General features: G+C 42.4%; 1 protein-coding gene and 1 long non-coding RNA gene across 5 annotated transcripts in view; both read right to left on the bottom strand.

Moving 5' to 3' along the window:
• The window catches only part of RNASEH2B (ribonuclease H2 subunit B), a 43698-nt gene extending 31566 nt beyond the window's left edge, over positions 1-12132 (bottom strand). For all 4 annotated transcript variants that reach the window (XM_027471241.3, XM_027471271.3, XM_027471257.3 and 1 more), the window contains exon 1: positions 11891-12132. In XM_027471241.3, coding sequence (XP_027327042.2) covers positions 11891-11957 — 67 coding nt within the window. In that variant the 5' untranslated portion in view covers positions 11958-12132. The remainder of the gene's footprint in view (positions 1-11890) is intronic.
• On the bottom strand, positions 240-10773 carry LOC140001322 (uncharacterized). The gene is made up of 3 exons (XR_011806443.1): positions 3988-10773; positions 3360-3525; positions 240-3002 (listed from the first exon to the last, which is right to left on the bottom strand). It is a non-coding gene; the product is annotated as an uncharacterized lncRNA (long non-coding RNA).
• Positions 12133-19201: the final 7069 nt, after the last annotated feature.

Below are 19201 nucleotides of genomic sequence, written 5' to 3'. Positions count from 1 at the left end.
TTGGATTGACACTTTTTGAAAGCTCACATATTTTCTGCCTAAAAAGCTATATGCCTCGGCCCAAATTCATCCTACCCGATCAAGGCACCTAAATTATGATTCCAGACTTCCTGGCACTCTCTATTTGCCACAGGAAAGATACACACCTGGGGATGATTTAGGTTTTGAAAACCACTTCCCCCCAGAGAGCCTCAGGCAACAGAGCTCCCAAGTTTGACATCTCAGTTAAGTGAGATGAACTGATGTGTTGCCCCGATTAGTCTCAATGACAATGAGAATGCTTTGGCAAATTAGGCCAAGCATGGTGTGGACATTAAAAAGTTAAAAGTGCATGTGGTAAAATATTTGTAGGAACAAACAGTGGTCTTCTTTCAGGAACTAAGAATATGCAGCAATATGGGGCAGGAATTGTCTGAATGGCTGTTACTTATGTGAAAAATACGCGCCCTTGTTTATCTGTTACATATAATCTTGAAAAACAATGAGTGCGTTTCGTTCTCCCCACAGGAAAAAGAAGCTGAGAGAATACAGCGCCTCTGGCTTAGGCTCCTGACAGTTGTTCTCTTTTCTGTGTTTTTAAGCAAAAAAGTCAGACAAAAAGCAGAGCCACAAAAGTACAATTTCTCTGTGAAATTTAAAAAAAAGAAAAATAGAAGGGAAACAGCTCCCATAATGATGCTGATTCGAGTCTGAAAAAAACATCTATAAGGATCCCCAGTTACGTGTATTCTATCCAAGTTCTCTTCATTGGGAAAGTCTAAGTTATATGTATGAAAACGACTTCCAACATCTGAGTGAAGACCAACATGACAGCATCATCCTTCTTAGCTCGCAGACTGCCAGTTCTGTCCCAATTCTTCTCATAAAGGCATTTATCAGAGCAAGCAAAATTGCTAAAGCATTTCACATACACAACCAGCATCCAGCCCCCAGAGAACGGACTGACAGGGACCAGGCTGATGCTTGGGTTATGGTGCTGCTGCGGGAAGCGGAGAGTTTTGGTAGTATCCAGGAGGATTGCTGAGACAGCACAGTCCTTTTCCTTAAAAAACACGGAGGTAGGAACCTCAAGCACATTCAGAAATCGGTGTCCACTCTGGCTGAAAGCCTGTCCTCAGCCTTTCAGGAAAATACAGGTAGATGTCTCACAGGCTGTTCACAGGGACCTCAGTACCAAAAAAAGACCCAGGTAAACCTCATCTTTCACATTTACACCTCCAAACAGAAATTGTCCAGATGAAGACATAAGCAGGACTTAAAAACCAAACAAGTGTGTTTTGTGGAGTATTGGAAGATAACGGTTCCTAGAGCTGTTTGAAGAATTTGCCGCTCTCTTCTTCCCCCCGAATTTGCATTTATTTGAGTCTTCAGGTGGCTTGAAAAAGTGCTTGAAAAAGTTTCAATATATGTTAGGGATTTTTAATGGAAAAAAAAAGTCCATATTTGCTAACCAGACTTACTGCATATGCTGATACATAAACACACACGGTTGTCAAGCTACATTTGTCCTGGCAAAGGAGAACTTCAAATTTCTAAAGCTGTGTATATTTCGATTTTTGACCACAGTTTAACGTTGGTGTATTTTTTGTTACTTTTTAAAACACTACAGTGATTAATGACAGTGAAAGAAACACACTGCATGTGTTTACTTTGATGTGTTTCGCATTAACATGTTAAAATATACACACTAAATGTGAGTTTCAAAATTTGAAACAAAAAGCAAAGCAAAACAAAACAAAACAAAAAAAAGTGAAGGAGCTTTTAGCGCTCACTTGCTCCGCTTTCTTCATGCATAGATTTATGAACACCAGGAAGGCGTCCAGCTGAGCCCGAAGTTGCATTGTGTATAACGTGAACAATTAAGTAGACAACCCTTCCTAATGAAGCTGGTTTTAATGAAGTTCGCAGCTTTATCCGGTAGATCTGCTCTTTTCCCAACCTTCTCATGCCACCCATCTCCACAAAGTCTGGGAGATGCCTGCAGCGACCCCGCTGCCTCCCAACCCTGGCATCTTCCACTGCTGAGGGCCACCCCGTGCCAGCACCCTCTGTCCTGATGGATTCCCCTTTATCTGCTCCAGTCCCAGCATCTCAAGCCCATGGGATCAGAGCAATCACCCCATTCTCCCCACAGCTGCTGCAGAAGGCAGCTCACCAGAAGGGACGCACGTGTGCACACACAAAAAGAAGGGAAGGTGTGGGCAAAGGCAAAAGTGTTTTGATTTTTTTTTTTTAATTTTGTTTTAAACCTTGGGATTTCTTCAAAACGTATTCAATACCCCACTCCATTTCCAGGGGCAGCTGAAGTATATTTTTGTTACAGATTGGCTCTACTAGATGTCAAGTTGGCAGATAAAAAGAGGCAATTGGGAGAAAGCCTGCTTGGAAAACTGGATGCAATAGTAACGTGGCCTTACGGACGAAGAAGGCCCTATTTATCTGAATTTAAACATTTCACGGCTAGGAAAACGCTGAGCAAGGGATTTTTGAAGTTAGGTGTCCCAACGCTTTCTTGTGTGTGTTCTGGCCTTCAGCCAGGAAAGGTAACTGGATTTCTTTAATGTCATTACATTTATCAGTCCTCGTATTTGGGCAAGGATCTCTTCTAGCTAAGCAAACAAAGACTTCTTTAAAAGCAGTTCTGTAGTGATTTTCTAGCAAAACTAAGAGTTAAACCGGGCGTTTGGGATTTTTGAATTTTAAGATTCACAACCAGATAAGCTGTAATCTTACAGAAAATAAGCAGACAAAAGGGACATTACAGGAAACCCTAATGCAAAACATCAGGTGGTTGCCACTACGCTTACTCCAACAGCTTCTGTAGCTCAGCTCTGAGAGACCTGTTCCTCTCCTGGAATAGCAAGTGAGAGAGAAGAGACTTTTCTGACTGTTCTGTTCTCTACCAACTGCAGCTGTACGTGGCAGGTAACGCACGGGGAGCACAGGTCAGCGAAGTGACAGATGTGTCAGTACTGCACGCTGCTCTCCAAGGACAATGTTCACTGCAAGGATACAAAAAGCAGACACACAGATACAGAGGGCCCTGATTAATCCTGTCCCAGGGAGGCATCTGAATTAGCTAGCCACTCTCTAAAGTGCCAGGTGCTTCCAGGAGGCAGCTGAACCCCCCTGCAGCCTGCCCCATCCCTGGGAGCACGCTGCTGTCTCCCTCAACCTTCCCGACACCTCCAGCAACCGGGGTGAGGCAGCGCCGCTGCTGCACCAGTGGAGGGAGTTCTGAGTTAAGCACAACGCCGGACAATGCAACTCCAGCACCACGCTGTTCTGTAGGTAGACTTTGCTTAAGTTATTTACAATCTACCATTCATTCACGATCAACCAAGTCACACAAAGCCCACCTAAAAATGTGGGTGATACGTCCAGCAGCTGTACTGGGGTCTCCAGAGGGAGCATCAGAACCCTGAAGGTGAGATGAAGAGACTACAAAGCCTTCAATTACACGAAAAGAGAGAAGCCTGTCGGATTTCGTGGAGGTCAGACATACAACCAGGCAAATTCCGTAAACTGTAGAAACAGAACAAAGTGAAAATGAAGCGGCTGTCAACGGATTTCCGGCACTAATTTATTCCACAATGGATAGATATGTGGCGTTAACAAATGTGGCCATTAAAAAAAATAAAGGGCTAGCCGGTACTGCAACATGAATAAACTGGAAAAGAACAAAACTCCCACTAATATCTATTAAACTGTTAGAGATGATGCAAGGTTTGTTCACCTTTTTTCAAAAACTGCTTATAGAATACGGTATATAACAGACTACTATCAAATTATATGGAATTCCCATGCAAAAAGCTGCCAGCCAAGCAAGCAAAAGGCTGTAAATATCTGTCAATTGCGTAAGAGGAAAAAACCCTCTGAGAGCACAACTTTCCCCACCACCACCCTGCAAAAAAACAGGATCATTTAAAAGGCTGGAAATATAAAGTTAAGATTTCATTTAAAAACAGATATTAAACCATACGTCACCTACACAAGCCTTTTCCATTCCCTTCTGAACTTCTAGTCATGCAGAAAAGGTGTATCAGATGGAGACACAATGATGATGGAGCTCATTTAACGGACATTTTATGGAAGCCTTTAAACTATGCAGTCTAGGGGTGCAGATATGTAAGAACTGATAATTGTTTATTTTTACATTCTTTTTAGAACCAGTTAACCCTGAAGGAAACAGTTTTAATTCAGTGTCTGTGCCAATGCTACATAAGCAAAGCATCCTCTGTCCTGCAGCACACCCTGAAAAAAAAAAAAGTCCATTGAAAAGTAATTAATAAATCCAGGACTTTATATCAAACAAATGTTTATTTTTTAATAAGTTAAAAGATAATTACGTATTAGCATAATGGATCCATTCAGGTATGCATAGACTGAGGATGCAGTCCCATGAATGGGACCAAAGATCACAGGTCATTATAAAATGCAGTCCTGAGATCCCGACCTCTGCTGCCTTCTCTCCATTAAAACCAGCATTTCTGTGGCCGTGTGGCAAGCCAGCTCAGTTCACTGACCGAGATGAGCAGAAACAAGCCACAAAAAAGTCTTCATTTTCATCCAGATCAGTAAATATTGCCGGCCACCACGTGGTTACACGATCAGAAGAGAGGGACAGAACTTGTGGCAACAGCAGCAGACACCACAGAAAATCACCTACTCTGTACAAAATAACGGGCTCTTTGGTCAGCTTAGGCTAATTAGAAAAGTCAATCTTATCCAATTTACAGAGGTGGGAAAGCAACAGATGAGCACAAGGTATCTTTGCTTCCTCAGCTGACAGTGCTCCCTGGAGAGCACTAAATGGTGCACAGCTCCATTACCTCTGCAAACAGCCTCCCCTCCACACGCCTACACAGGAGGCACTTGAACCTGCTTCATTTTTGGAAATCTTATCTTTGTTTTTACTCAGTTACAATAGCCTGATGTTACCTCACTTCCTTATCCTCTCGACCATACATAGTACTGGCTTCAGCAAGGGGATTTCTGTGATGCCTGTTGTAAAAGCTAGGATGGCAATCAGTTTGGTAATTATTAGTATATATGATTTGACATAATGTGCAAATAAGCAAGTAATGTTTGATGTGGTGCAATCTACACCCCTTGAACCCTTTTTGGCTCCTACTTCACCTGCAAATACTGACAACACTTTTGTCAAAAAAAACCAAACAAAACAAAACATTACTGAGATACAAAAATGGCACTAAGTTTTCTATCTTGAACAAAACTTGATGCAGAAATACTAGCAGATGGCTCGAGTAGTCTTCTGTCCCAGTACACAGCCAAGCAACTGCGCTTAATATTAAGGCTTCTGCCTGAGAGCATCCTTTAACGTCACCTAATGCTGGCACAGATCACTTCTTAAGCCAAAAACACATGCTTATAGACTCACTGGCAACAAAGAATACTAACTCAGCTGTTACTGAGATCTCGATGTTAGGCAGATCATCCAGAGGAGGCTGAGCTGAATGAAGGAAAAGTCAATCTTGAGAAGTTCGAGAACAGGTTATCACTTGAAAGGATAAAAACTTCAGACTTCCCTTCCCAATATTTATAGGGTCAACACTGGTGCAGCTGTGTTACTGGCTGAATCAGCCTTATTCCCATGTGCAGAGAGGCCTAAGTTGGCATAAGTTGGTCTCTTCCAAGCCAGATGGCAGAAAGCAGAAGTAGGAGATGGTGTTACACATTAAAACATCTCTTTTCAGTTATTTTATTTGCTATGCTTCCTTCTGGCTCCTTAGCTTGCCAGTTATATCTGCTTTATACACAGCTGAGCTCAGTATGCCTTTTAAGAGATGACATGCAAAAAAATAGTGCAAATTACCTGCAGGCAAAAGGCTTTGTTCAGGAGATGCAAATGCCAGTTTAGGGAGGGGTTAAGTAAAATATGCCCGCAGAGTGCTGACTTCTACAGTAAGTGTATCCACGCTCACTTTATTAAGAAGTTAGATAAATACGGGCACGTATACTTACATTATCTTTCTGATGTTTCAAGTCAGCTCCTTAAAAACACACATTTTTAATTGTGAACATTATTTCCAAGTTCTTTATCTGAATCGTTCTGGAAGTATTAACGTTCAAATGTCCTGCTCAGTTTTGGCATTCGCTACAACTTCTGAAATAAGCTTTCTAACAGCCCAGCATAGCGGTCTGTTTTGCAGCAGATACTCAGAATTTATTTCTTTAACACTAAATAAAAGCATGTTTCGAAGTGTTTTTAAGCACAAGGTAAGAGAATGGAAAATAAAAAATAATAATAAAAAAAAACCACCCTGCCTATTTCAGATGTTAAAGCAAACTACTTTAATGCATTATATATTCAACAGCTTCTTTTGATATGACATCTTCTCTCAATATGACCCCAAATTTTCAAGTCAAATGCTTCCTCTGTTGCATGGAGACAAAAGTTCCTTAGTCTCATTTGAAAGAAAGGAGGATTAATTTAATGCACGCTGATGCCCTATGGTTTGGCATCACAGTCCATTTATTTCTGCCTCCATCTGACTTTTGGCATATGAGATTTGTTCAAAAAGCTTGCCAAGTCTCATGTGAAACTGCTCCTTTTATTTTTAAATAAGTAATTCCTAAAAATAATAGGATTGTTAAATTTCCCTCCCTTCTTGCTATCATTCCAGTGCCATTAAAATAACAGTTCCCATAAAATAATAAAAAAGCTAATCAATTTGCTGTTTAAGAAAACAACAGACCGAAAAAATGTAGTCATCTAAACTTGTCTAGCTCAGAAAAATAGAGCTGGAAATTAATCTTCAGCTCGCAGCTAACCCCTACTTCTTTTACTAATACAGAACAAATGAAATACGGTGCTCTTAACCTTGGGTGCTGAGTGGAACGCCAAACTTAGAAAACTGTCTTCAATTCCTGACCTCTTTGCTAAAACCAGCGAAGGATATAAATAGCATCAGCTCCGACATCACACCTAGCCCCGAGAAACTGTACTGAAAAGAGACTGCCCTTCACACCCCTCCTGCTAGGCAGCTAGCGGGAGAGGTTGGTCGCTTTCACTCCGACCAGTCTGAGGCCATTATGTAAGAAAGCTACTTTGTTACACAGATCCCAGATCGGATCTGTCACACACTGTGATTTCACAACGGCACCTGAAAGTTTTCCAGATCTCTACTCTTATAAACCTACAGTTAGGTGGGGTCTCAATATTATTTCTTTCTCGAAAAAATCATTTCTAGTCCTTAAGATTTTCAGAGAAAACACTGACAACGGTAGTTCCACGGACTCTGCGAAGCAAACAGAAATATCCTATGTGTGTATCACAAAAGCACCTCACTGATTCAGGTGATATGATTTGAAAAAAAAAAACCACCACAACATAAATATTCAGTAACCACAGAATCTCTTCTACAAAAGTACAGCATTAGCAACCTTCTAGCTATGAGACAGATGGGCTCTAATCCTCAGGAGCCACTTCTTTTCCCGTGGACCTACTCAGGAGCTACAATACAATGGGAAGGCTGTATAGGAAGCTCTGCATTCTCAAAAGTGGAGGGTGTGGATACACACACAATAAAACATCACAGATTGTCCAACTGCTATGAGAAATGCAGAAGAGCACAATCTGCAAACTCAGACAGCCACCAGTGAAGTCCAGGCGGGTCCTTCAGGGCTTACAAACACCGTGGTGCCCCTGTACCACGATTCCTCCAGCGCTCCAGATTCTGGAGGTCTTCTGAACCGTCGACATCAACTACCCCGAACAAAGCAAGTTCAGATCCAGATTTCCAGCCAAGCTAATAAAATCCCCTGGAACGTGGAACACAGCACAGAAACACCCATGTGGGTCTGTGCAGAGCCAGCTCGGTTCCATCAGGACTTATTAGTTCAGACACTGTCTGAAAGCAGCTGCACTGCAAAGCTGGTTCTGGAAACAGCAGAGATGTGTTAACATGGCACAGCACTTGAACCAATAAACCGTGTTAGTGCTGAGCGGAGCCTGCTCTAGGCCAAATCTGGTGCCTGTGTATCCACAGAATAGTTAATCTGCAACTGGAGAAACTGCCTGAAGGGTTGGCTCTATTCTGAGCCCAGCATGCACAGCTCTACTCCTACCTGCATGCCCCGGTCTTCTGTCCTCACCCAATTTTATGTCCTCATCACCTCACTCCATCTGACCAATCCCCCTGCCTACTCTTCTGCTGTTTGTTCATTGCTCTCTCTCAACAATTCACACCTTTCCTCTACATGCTCATGTTAAGGCTGCACCATGTCCAGCAGTGGCTCCCAGCCTTTAGGAGTGATCAGCATGGTTCCCATCCTCTGTCCTGACTGCCACAGCTTCCCCCTTCATCCTGCCCCTGGTGCTTCAATCCCTCACGTGGGAACAGCTGTGCTTATGAAAACAAAACAAAAAGATGTTTTGGCATATCAAATCCTCCTGTGCCCCAGGAAAAAAAAAATAAATCAGCAGAAACACCATGACCAGAGCTCTCACCAGGACAAGGGCAGGCTACCTTGTCTAAAAAGGTCAGATTTGTACTTCGCCTTGACGTTGCTTACCTGCCAGCCTGGATAGGGCTGTCTGAGGCTCTCTGCCCTCTTCCTACTCAAGATTTCCCCTGTGAGACTGTCCCGTGCCAAACAGGCTTGAGTATTGTGGTGTGGCAATGGACTGGTGAGGGCAAAGTGCTGTCATCAAGCTTCAAGAAATATGTGAACAAAGCCCTTTCATTGCCGTAGAAAGGAACGAGGGTAGACAAAGACTGAGGGAGGTGAAGCACAGGGTGCCTGGCTGACTGGACACCAGGAGACATCCTGTACCTCAACTCAGGCAGCTCTGTGCCCTCCTCACCTTTACCCTATAATCTAGGCAAAATACCTGACAAGCTGTGTGTGCTGTAGCTGTCCTACCACTTGTAGGCAAGAAATGGACACCCATGGTCACAGTTTTACAGTACTGGAAATATAACGATACAGTTAATGATTTGTAACAGAAAGCAAGGGAGTCTGGCCCTCTAGGACAACTCAAGGGACTGCTGTAGCACGCATCAGTGGTAAAACAACCACTCCAGCTGTACTACTCCTCTAGCTACACTCGTGACTTGAAAAAACAACACAGGGCAGTTCTAGCTGACAGAGGAGATTCCTGGTGAGCTGGTTCGAGAACGCTGAAATCAATATGAAAATAAAGAAATCAGAACCAAAACTGAAATCTATCTTCTCAATTTCAAACACCCTGCAAACAACAGAGCCACACAATATAATGTATTCTACAAATGTTGTTGTGAAGCAGGGAAATTAGCAATAATTTTAGAGCCTTCAATCCCAAAGCACACAACTCTGCTCACTTTCTATGGCAAATCAGAAAATGAAATCCATCTGTTTTTTAGCTGCTGTGTTGCAAATATCACAATGTTGCCAGTTGCTGAAGTCCAAATGAGAAAGAATCTCACCTTCCTCTGGCATGAGCTTTTTACACTTAACTAAGCGTTTCTATGTGTCATAGAAGTAACAAAGCCGTGCTCAGAGACTTCTGCGAGAGGCTCAGACTTTTCTGATAGAGTTTCAGAATGGCACAGTGAAGAGATGAGAGCAACACATGTATCCTTGTCCAGAACTCCAGCCACATCCCTGCCTTGTTTCGGGTTAAACTGACTGAGAAATACTGAGTTAAGAAAGCAAGTTTCAGTTCTCTCAGCTTTAAATTCTACCCTTCTGACAGACTTCATTCTTTTTAAACTGATATCTAGCCTCTCTGCAGAGCTAGTCATCATCTCCAGCCATACAGGAACTTTTAAGATGTCAAAATCAATGCAAGATGAATGACGTATCCAAGTGGAAATGCTATTTAGTTGTGTAGGATGGTATGCATTATTAACCTTACAAGCTGTTTTAGGGAGATTGCTCTGGTGAGTAGCTCAAACTAACTGAATTACTTGAAAATGGGGCCTTAGAAAGTGCTTTTAGTATAAGAAAAGTTTTGGAGCTCCTTATGTAGTATTAAAACATGTCTTTCCCTTTCCTGCCACTATTCACACGATACACGAAGATAAACTTGCAATTTACATCTACAAGGTGTTAGCAGACATTAACAGATGGTACTAAACTCCCACCCATACCAGATCCCAGTTATTTACCCGAGTCGCTTTTATGCACGTATGTAGCATAATAAGACCAAGCAGGTCTTGTGAAGGTACAGATTGCCATATAGATAAAAATTAACACTATCACAGGAAAAAACATCTCTAGTTATACAGACAACTATGTCCATCTTCTTTCCTAAGAGCATTCGGGTCTTCTGATTACAATTTCTGCTAAATGGCCAACAAAGTCTTTCTGAGATCCATCAGACAGAGCAGTTCAGAAACGTAGAACTTTAACAAGCACAACAGACACTGACTTTAAGAATCTCCCTTCATAAAAACCAGGAAAAGGAAACTAAAATCGTTAAAACTATTTAATTTTGGTGATCCTATTTACACATTATGCAAGTTTCATCAGCTGGGGAGTTCTGAAATTATCAGCCACACACTTTTCCTAAAAGTCACCATGTGCTCTGAGGTTCTACTACGGCTTAATAAACTTTCTTACGGGTCTGGAGTACTATATAAATTTTGTCAGAGCTGTGCTGGCATAATTGGTAATACAAACTGTCTGGCTTCATGAAAGTTACAAGCTCTGGCTCCAATCCTGCAAACACTTACTGAAGAATTTAACTTACTGCACAGAACTGACTACTCATGCATAAGTTAAGCATATTTGTAAATATTTGCACAGTATGGACATCTGTTGGCATAGCCAGTCATCTGATACAAGATTCAGCTTTAAATCCTAGTCTGCAGAGAAAGGAATTCCTCGCTTATAAATTCCTTTCTTAGGCATCAAGCATGTCAGATACCGAAGGCTGGAACTGGAAAGATAAAACCAGAGGAAGAGAGGAATCAGGGAAACCATAACACTTGGTTCGGCTGCTCTTGTAACCAGAGAAGCCTGGTTTCTTAATGCCTCAAGACTGAACTCATGCCTCGTTTTCAAGCCTTGGTGAACTAAGCTGATTCTCTACCTTTCTGTTGGCGGTATCACTTACAGCGCTTATCACATTGTCACAGGCTTTTTCGTGAAAATTATAAAAATACCCCAAAAAGCTCCTCCTTTTTACCAGGTTTGGCTGAAATTAACAAACAAGCTTGTAATTGTGGGTAGGACAAGACACAGGCACAGTACCAGGCTGACCCACGAGCAGTTGTGGAAGCCTCACTGCCTCGGGAGATCAGGCTATAAAAAGGCACTTGTGAAACGCCTCCTTCCTCTCTGTGCCTTGGAGTTTGAGCGCATCCTGTTTGCCTCATCCTCCTTACCACAAAACCCTGTTGTGACCTGCGAATTTAAGGGCTGATCCTAGCCAGAAATAAATGGGAAGGGTGGGAAAAGGCATCTTTGTGTGAAGTGAGAGAAGCAGAGCCTACACAGCGCCCGTGGCCTCGTGTGCGCCGGCTGCCATGTGGAGCTCTGCTCCTTCAGGGGAGATCTCGGTGTGGAGCAGGATTTCTGTTTGCCATGCAGGTGGTTTTGAAGCGGGAGCTGAGGGACCGAGCCATCCCCTCAATAAATAAGTAAATAACGGGGGGCCTCGCTGACAGGACCTCTCGAATCTTCCACAGCTCCCCTCTGCAGGGCTCACAGCGCTGGGGCGAGCCAAATTTATACAAAAATAATTAAAATAAAAGGCGGTGAGGAAGACTGGGTCCCCGGGGAGGGCCCTTGTGTCGGGGGCTGTGTGACAAAACCGGGGCCGGCCGCGCCCCGCAGCACCTCACAGGGCGGGCGGGCGGCCGCCTCCTGCCCGGCTCCGCCGCCGGCAGCGGGGCGCTGGTGGCGGAGCCCGCCCCACCTCGGAGCCCCGCGGGGTTACCTGGCGCCACGAGCACCCACTGGGCAGGGTGCGCGGCCGCGGGACGCTGCAGCTCCGGGCCCTGCATCCTCCGCCACCCCCGGCGGCAGCTCCCCACAGCCGCCGCCGCCGCCGCAACATGGCGGCGAGGAGAGGCGGGAAGGGCCGCCACAGAGCCCGGCGGCGGGACGGCACCACCGCGCGGGATGTAAGAGGGGGGAGCGGGTGGTAGCACGGAGCTCGCATAGCGGAGGGTGTCCCGCCTCGCTGCTTCCCCCCCTCCGCGCTCACCCCCTGAAGGGTGAGGGGATGGTACGCGCCGCTGAGGGCGGGAGGAGCGGGAGGAGGGCGTGGGGGAGGAGGGGGGTGTGTGCCATGGCTCTGGCGGTCCACAGCATCTGCAGCTGCCCCCTCGCCCTCTGAGGGCTGTCCCTCAGCCCCGGGCTGTCGTGTTGTGGGGTGGCTGTCTCTGCCAGCATCTTATCCGGCTAAATAAACGCCTCATGTTATGGGGGGAGCGAGGGAGACGGTGTCCGGCTCCTCTCAGCGGTGCCCGCTGACAGGACTTGTGGTGACAGGCGCGGACCAAAACACGAGAAATTCTGTTGAAGCATAATAAAATGCATTTCGTGTAGCATCAGGGTGGTCAAACGCTGGAACGGGCTGTCCTGACAGGTTGTGGAGGCTGATCCAAAGCCTCTTCTTAGCAGTCATCCTCCCTGCTGTGTAACGTCCTGTTAAATGTGCCCTGTATCTACAGATAGCCCCAAAGACCCTAGTTATAGAACCACGGAAACATTAGGGTTGGAAAAGCCCTCCAAGGTCATCTGGTCCAACCATCCCCTACCACTAATGTCACCCACTAAACCATGTCCCCAGGCACCAGGTCCAGCCTTTCCCTGAACACCCCCAGGGACGGTGACTCCACCACCTCCCTGGGCAACCCGTCCCAGTGCCTGACTGCTCTTTCTGAGCAGAAATGTCTCCTCATTGCCAACCTGAACCTCCCCTGGTTTAGTCCTCCAAAATAAGACCCATGTATATGCATACACATTTACATGTACATAAAAAGTAAGACCCAAGCATACACATGCATATATATACACATACATAAACTTAGCTTCACCAACACAAGAATGGGTTGATGGCCAATGTCCCAGAGATTTAGAAGACAAATGTTATATGTTATCAAAAGTATTAAAGTATACATATCAATTGTAAATCTCAGAGATATGAAACAAATATTAAAAACATACTAACATTTACACTCCAAACAGAACAGAATTAACCAAGGCCAACATATGCAAAACAGCTGAGTTGATGTAAGGCTGAAAAAAAATAATTTCCTGAAGTCTGAGCGTATACATTCATAACTCTGAGATTACACTAATCTAAATTTGTTTTAATTTTCCTGATTTGTTTTTCCTCCTGCCTGAAGTGGGGAGGGTATAAATGCCAAAGACCACACCACATCATGTGTTTTGAAGGAGAAGTCCCCACTGAAATCACAGGGAAATTCTGCTTTCAAAGTGATTGCAAGTTGCTATAGCATGTGCCTGGATTGCAACATTCACTGATGGATGTAGTAAAACCCTCTTTAGTCGTTGTTTTAACAAAGAGAAAGAGGATCCCAACTGTTCCACTGTAATCCATGCGAAAGCACTGGGAGAGCAGAGTGGGAATGGTTCCTGTGTTTGAAACCTTTTTGGAAGGAAAGCTTCCCATACAGAGAAATGGTTCCTTGTAAATAACAGCAGTTTGGCTTCCAATCTTGAAAAGAAAATGCATGGCAGGCTGTTGTACACTGATGAGCTTAACAAGGCTCTGGAAAAGACAGGACTCCAGCCCTGCAAGCCCCAATCTGCTGTGTGTGTCAAGGTCAAGGCCAGAGGCATCACCTGCAGTTGTTCCAGACATCCCATTTCCTTCCCTGGCTGTGGTGTGTGCAAGGCTGCATGTGATGGAAATATTACAGGAAACAGTGCTGTACATTTGCAAAACTGACTTGTTAAGCTCATGCTTTTCAAAGCACCAATCCATCCTAATTTAGGCACCTGATAAGCTGATAAGCAAGCTAATTTTCAGAGGTGCTGAGTGCTCCTAGCATCACTTGAACTGAATGGATATTCCAGATGTCCTTTTTGTTTATTTATTTATTGGATTTATTATCATCTTCCACAATCTCTAGATGCTGTATTGGCCCTGAGATATATAATGCATTTTTTTTTTCTTCAGGAATTTCCACTTAGAAATGTTTTCCTCAGATATTTCAAAATGCCCTAGACTGGAATTCCCAAATGGGCCTGCATAAGGTTTTAAAATGACATCAGTTTGGAATAAAAATAATGCAGTAATTTTTACATATTAAATATTTAAAACTTTCTGTTGCTACTCATGCACATTTGAGATATACTATCTGTCTTTATAAGTCAATGATACACTATATCATTATAAATAAAAGATATACTAAATAAATAAAAGATATACTAATTAGGGATTTCTGTCAGGAACTGATGGTACTAAAATCTTATTTGCTTAAGAATTAAATATTTTCCCTCCAGCCTTGCCAGCACTTTGAAATCTTACTGATATAGCCTAGGGAAAAAAAAAAAAAAAAAAGCTGAAGTTTAAAACTTTAGACTGATCTGAACTGCTGTGGTGATATCATTGTGAATACTCACATCTTAATTTTACACACATGGGTATTCTCATTTGGGTCCATATGACTCATCACGTACAGAAAGCTAAATGCATGCAATATGGGACTGCATCCTATCAGAGGACAATCATTTTACACATTTCAGAGCCATTTGATATGCATTCAAACTTCACCTGCATGCTGTCCATTCATTCAGTTTTGCTAGGGCTGCTTCCAATAATCCGAATGTCTGTGCAAATGCAAGCATCCCTTTTTGCCAAACAAAAATTACTTTCTGCTGCCAAAGAAATGCTACCTTTGTCCACCTTCAGCTGTGGAATTTATCCCTTCCTCCTCTGCTACACAAGCTGAAGTGAAGCAACTTCTAAATCTTGCTTGGAGCAAGAAGTAAACCAAAGTTTAGAAAGAAGCCTGTTTCATTGTTAAGTCAAGGTTGTCATTTAAAAGAAAAAAATGTTTCCACTTATGATTATGTTTCATTTTACAATGTTTCAACAAACAAATTACAATTATGGCCAAGTTTAGCTATTTCATGCTTCAGTGGTTCAAACAGTTACATGCATAACTTTAAATCCATTGATCTGCATGTTTAAGGGTCAGCTGTATGTACGCAATTGTGTTATATTTAATCCCAGTAAAACTCCTATTGATACATGCAATTTTAGCTGATGTACCAGAATATAAAAATAATTGTAATTCATTTTAAGTTATGTAGTTTGAGATATTGCTCTGCATACCCGTCAAATTATTGTTTTGTTTGGTTTTCTTTAAAACAAAAATATTCCTGGCATTGAAACAAATTGAAAATATTTTATTCATTTTTTTCTTATTTTTCTTCCTATTAGACAAGAATCACACTCCTTCATTCTCGTGACTAATGGTGGATACAAACAGAATAAAAGAAAACAACCAATAAATATGAAAACTGAAAAGGCTAGTAAAATTGTATAAGGAAACATGAATCATGCTTTATTGCACATTAAAGTAAGTTCATTTAAATGATAAATGGTATATTCTTAGCATGCTTTAACAGAGGATAAGCTGAGGATGAAGTATGTGTATTCTGACCTGCCAAAACAAATTATAGTCCTTTCTCATTCTGTGATCAGAAGTAGTCTCTGATGTGACCAAAATGTGACATCCATCCATCCATCCATCCATCCATCCATCCATCACCCTCAGTCCAGGTAAGGGGATCATCTCATCACACATGTGATGGGATTGTCTCATCACACATGCGAAGTCTCATTCTGTGGCAGGAAAAACTGCCATTTTGGTCACATGAAACACACATGCTGGCACATATGAGGAAGTAGGTCCAAGTGTGCAGCCTTCTTGTCCATCAGAATAGGTTTGCTTGCCTCAGAAAATGCTTTCCCAATCTCAATCGTCTTGACTTCAAAAATACTTAAGAGCTGGTAAATCCCTCCATTTAAATACTAGTGAACTCAGAGGGTTCTCTTGCACCTCAAAAGAATATGCAGAACTCTAAAATAGAGATGCAAGTCCAGAAAATAGGTGCACTAACATAAATATTACAAATTTATAAGATTCTCAAAATTATGTTTGAATTTGTAACTGAAATATGCAATCCCTGTTTTTTTTTTTTTTTTTTTTTTTGATCCACAGTACCTAAGTTTAGACATTTATACCATAAATGCCTATTTTCAGGCTGATCATTTAGTGCTTTTTTTTCTAGTTAAATGCGGGAATCAGGCTAGCATTCATCTGAGGCATTTTGTAAGTTTATCTCTGCATTAGCCCATCTACCTAAAGGTTGAGATGTGAACTGTAGGTGTCTCAGATCAGCAGGTAAGATGTTTTCTTCATTACATTTTTAATGTACCAGGACAGAGCCCATTTTAAAAATAGTTGTTATCATTCTCTCTTAATTCCTCTCCCAACACCCCCATTTTTATACATCCATCACAACCTAAGGATGGATGGATGAGGACCTTACTGTGCGTTTAGCACAAACAGATATTTGTTGACACAAGTATGCTGGGATCTCACACTTTTCTCTCAGAGAACATGAAAAAGATCATTTTTCTTCTGTTTAATCAGCCAGAAAATTCACTTATTGGAGGTGTGTTGCTATAGCAAGCTGAACTTGGTCTGTTTATAGAAGCTGCTCAGAGTGATGTATGTTGTTTGGAGAAAAAAGTTGAATGAGTATACAGATTGTGAGCTGGCTTCAAGTGAACAGTAGCAACACTTGTTTAATGTGTGTGATACATTCATCCACAACAGTGAGTTACTGCAAAATATCCTCCAGATTATGAGTCAGACACTAGAAAGAAAAAAAAGAAGAAGAAGAAGAAAAAGAAAAAGAAAAAATAAAGAAAAAGAAAAAGAAAAAATAAGAAAAAGAAAAAATAAAGAAAAGGAGAAGAGAAGAGCTGAGAAAAGAGAAGAGTAGGGAAGAGTAAGGAAGAGGAGAGGAGAGGAGAGGAGAGGAGAGGAGAGGAGAGGAGAGGAGAGGAGAGGAGAGGAGAGGAGAGGAGAGGAGAGGAGAGGAGAGGAGAGGAAGCAATATGCTGGCACATACTTCAAAAAATATGTGTTCTCAGGCACAACCATTTCACAACCATGAATCTATGTATTTTCCATATAAAATGTATGCACATATGTGTATATCTACATGTATCTTTTGTGTGTACTGAATTGTTTCAGAAGTCTCTGTGCCAGTCTATTGGACTTGAGGCTTCATCTTTTTGATGTTGAGAAATAGAAGCCTAGACATCTCAGACAGATCAGTACTATTTGTCTTAAAATGCTATCTAGATAGACCAGAAAATGCCTCTTCTCCTTCCCCTCATCCATCTTGAAACAGCTTTAACTCTCTTTGATCTTTTGTGTTCCCATTTTTCCCCTTTGAGGAATACTCACTGAAAAATCACCGTGTATTTAATGGCTTAATTTTGCCACTTTTTTTCCTCCCTGCTTTTTTTCCTAACAGCAATCCTGTCACTAAACCAACACATCCATAGTTCTAACATCCAGGAATAACTAAGCATTCCAGAAATCATTACAGAGGTCCATTGTGGTTAATTATGAGACTTTAGTAGCTAAATTCTGCTTTCAGCCATACAAGGGTAAACCAACAGCAAGTCATCTCCTCCCAAAGCTGAAGGACAACCCAACCACTCTCTAAAATTCATGACATTTACTTACTGCAGGCTTAATGTGGTTGCTGAGTGGCAACACCTGGCCACCTGCTTCTGGTCCAGCAGGGCACTGGTCTCCTGCAGGTCTTTTTTCATACCTTCTGGTTCTGTATGCATCTGTCAGATATCTTAAGGTATCTCAGATGATGATAGTGCCCTTCATGGGGGAGGAGAGGATTATGAGATGAAGAAATAAAATTTGCAACCTAACTATGAGAACTTTGATGTTCAGGCCACACAAGGCAAAAGGCAATGGAGTATCAACATCAGAGTAAAGGCTTCTCTCTTTTAAGAAACCTTACATGTCTACCTGAGTGGGCATATTACTGAAGCTTTCCCTGAATGACAACATTCATAAGGTGGCTAGCATCTACATGGATTATCAGATGTCTAATAAGAAGATGACCTTATGCCATAATTACAGGAAAACTCAATCAGCTATGGGACACAAATCCACTACAAATCAGACTTCAATGGTAGATTTGAAAGATTATTATTATTTTTTCCCCCTAAAAGTCAAATGCAGTGGGAAAGGTGGCTCTCTACTTGCATCCCACCTGTTGGTATGCATAGAAATGCATAAACCTCCACAGGGCCAGAAATGTTGGCTGTGTAGTGACCGTGGGAGAGCTGAGCATTGCTTACAGGCAGAAGCAGGGTGATCTGTAAGCAGAGGTCACTCATATGAGTGGATTTAGAAAGATTAGCTTTGTCCAGTGCCAAATATTATGCCCCTGGATGTTGTAAGGGACAACATGATTGTCCCCAGTGAGTGTTAGGAAAAGGGACACCCTATTTTGGGGACAGAGTAAGGCGTCATGGACATATACACCTGTCTCTTCCCCTAGAAGAATGAAAGGGGCTCTGGCCTGAGTTATTTATGAGCATAGACACAGCCATACTTCAGTATGTGCATCACGTTGTGGTCAGTGAGGATTTTTGCCAGATTATCTATTCTGCAAGCAGGCACAAGAAGTCAGCATTCAAATAACCCTTACGAGGCTCAGCTGCTCCAGATCTATTGTGGATGAAGAGCACGTAGGGGTGGCCAGTTCATGCAGTGTGACCCTGACATTTCTGGAAGTGCAGGGCTTATTGCACATGCAGAAGGCATGTCACACACCTGCATCTGTAATGTGTGCAAATAGGCTGCTTAACAGCCGCACAGGAGTGTGGCTGCTGGTGCATGCACGCTGACCATTTGCCCAGAACTGACAGCCTGGGCAAAGCTATTGCTACTGCTCCAAATGAATGGCCAGGAATGCAGAAATCCTTGACAAATGACCATGTTTTCTTTTTTTCTCCTGACAATACAAAATTTTTAGAATGGAAAAAAAAAAGCCTTTTTTTATTTTTTTATTTTTTTGTGTGTGGAAAAAATCAGGTATACCTAACTTACGTATTTAAGACATTCAATTGTTTCTTGAGTCAATGGTTTCAGCTCCCATACAATACAAAGCTTTTCATTTCACAAGCCTTTTGTTTGCCTTTAAAAGTAATCTGAAT

Source organism: Anas platyrhynchos, chromosome 1 (assembly GCF_047663525.1).
Source record: "Anas platyrhynchos isolate ZD024472 breed Pekin duck chromosome 1, IASCAAS_PekinDuck_T2T, whole genome shotgun sequence".
Taxonomy (NCBI): Eukaryota; Metazoa; Chordata; class Aves; order Anseriformes; family Anatidae; genus Anas; species Anas platyrhynchos.
The sequence above is the reverse complement of the archived record's forward strand: the minus strand, read 5'-3'. Positions and strand labels throughout refer to the sequence as shown.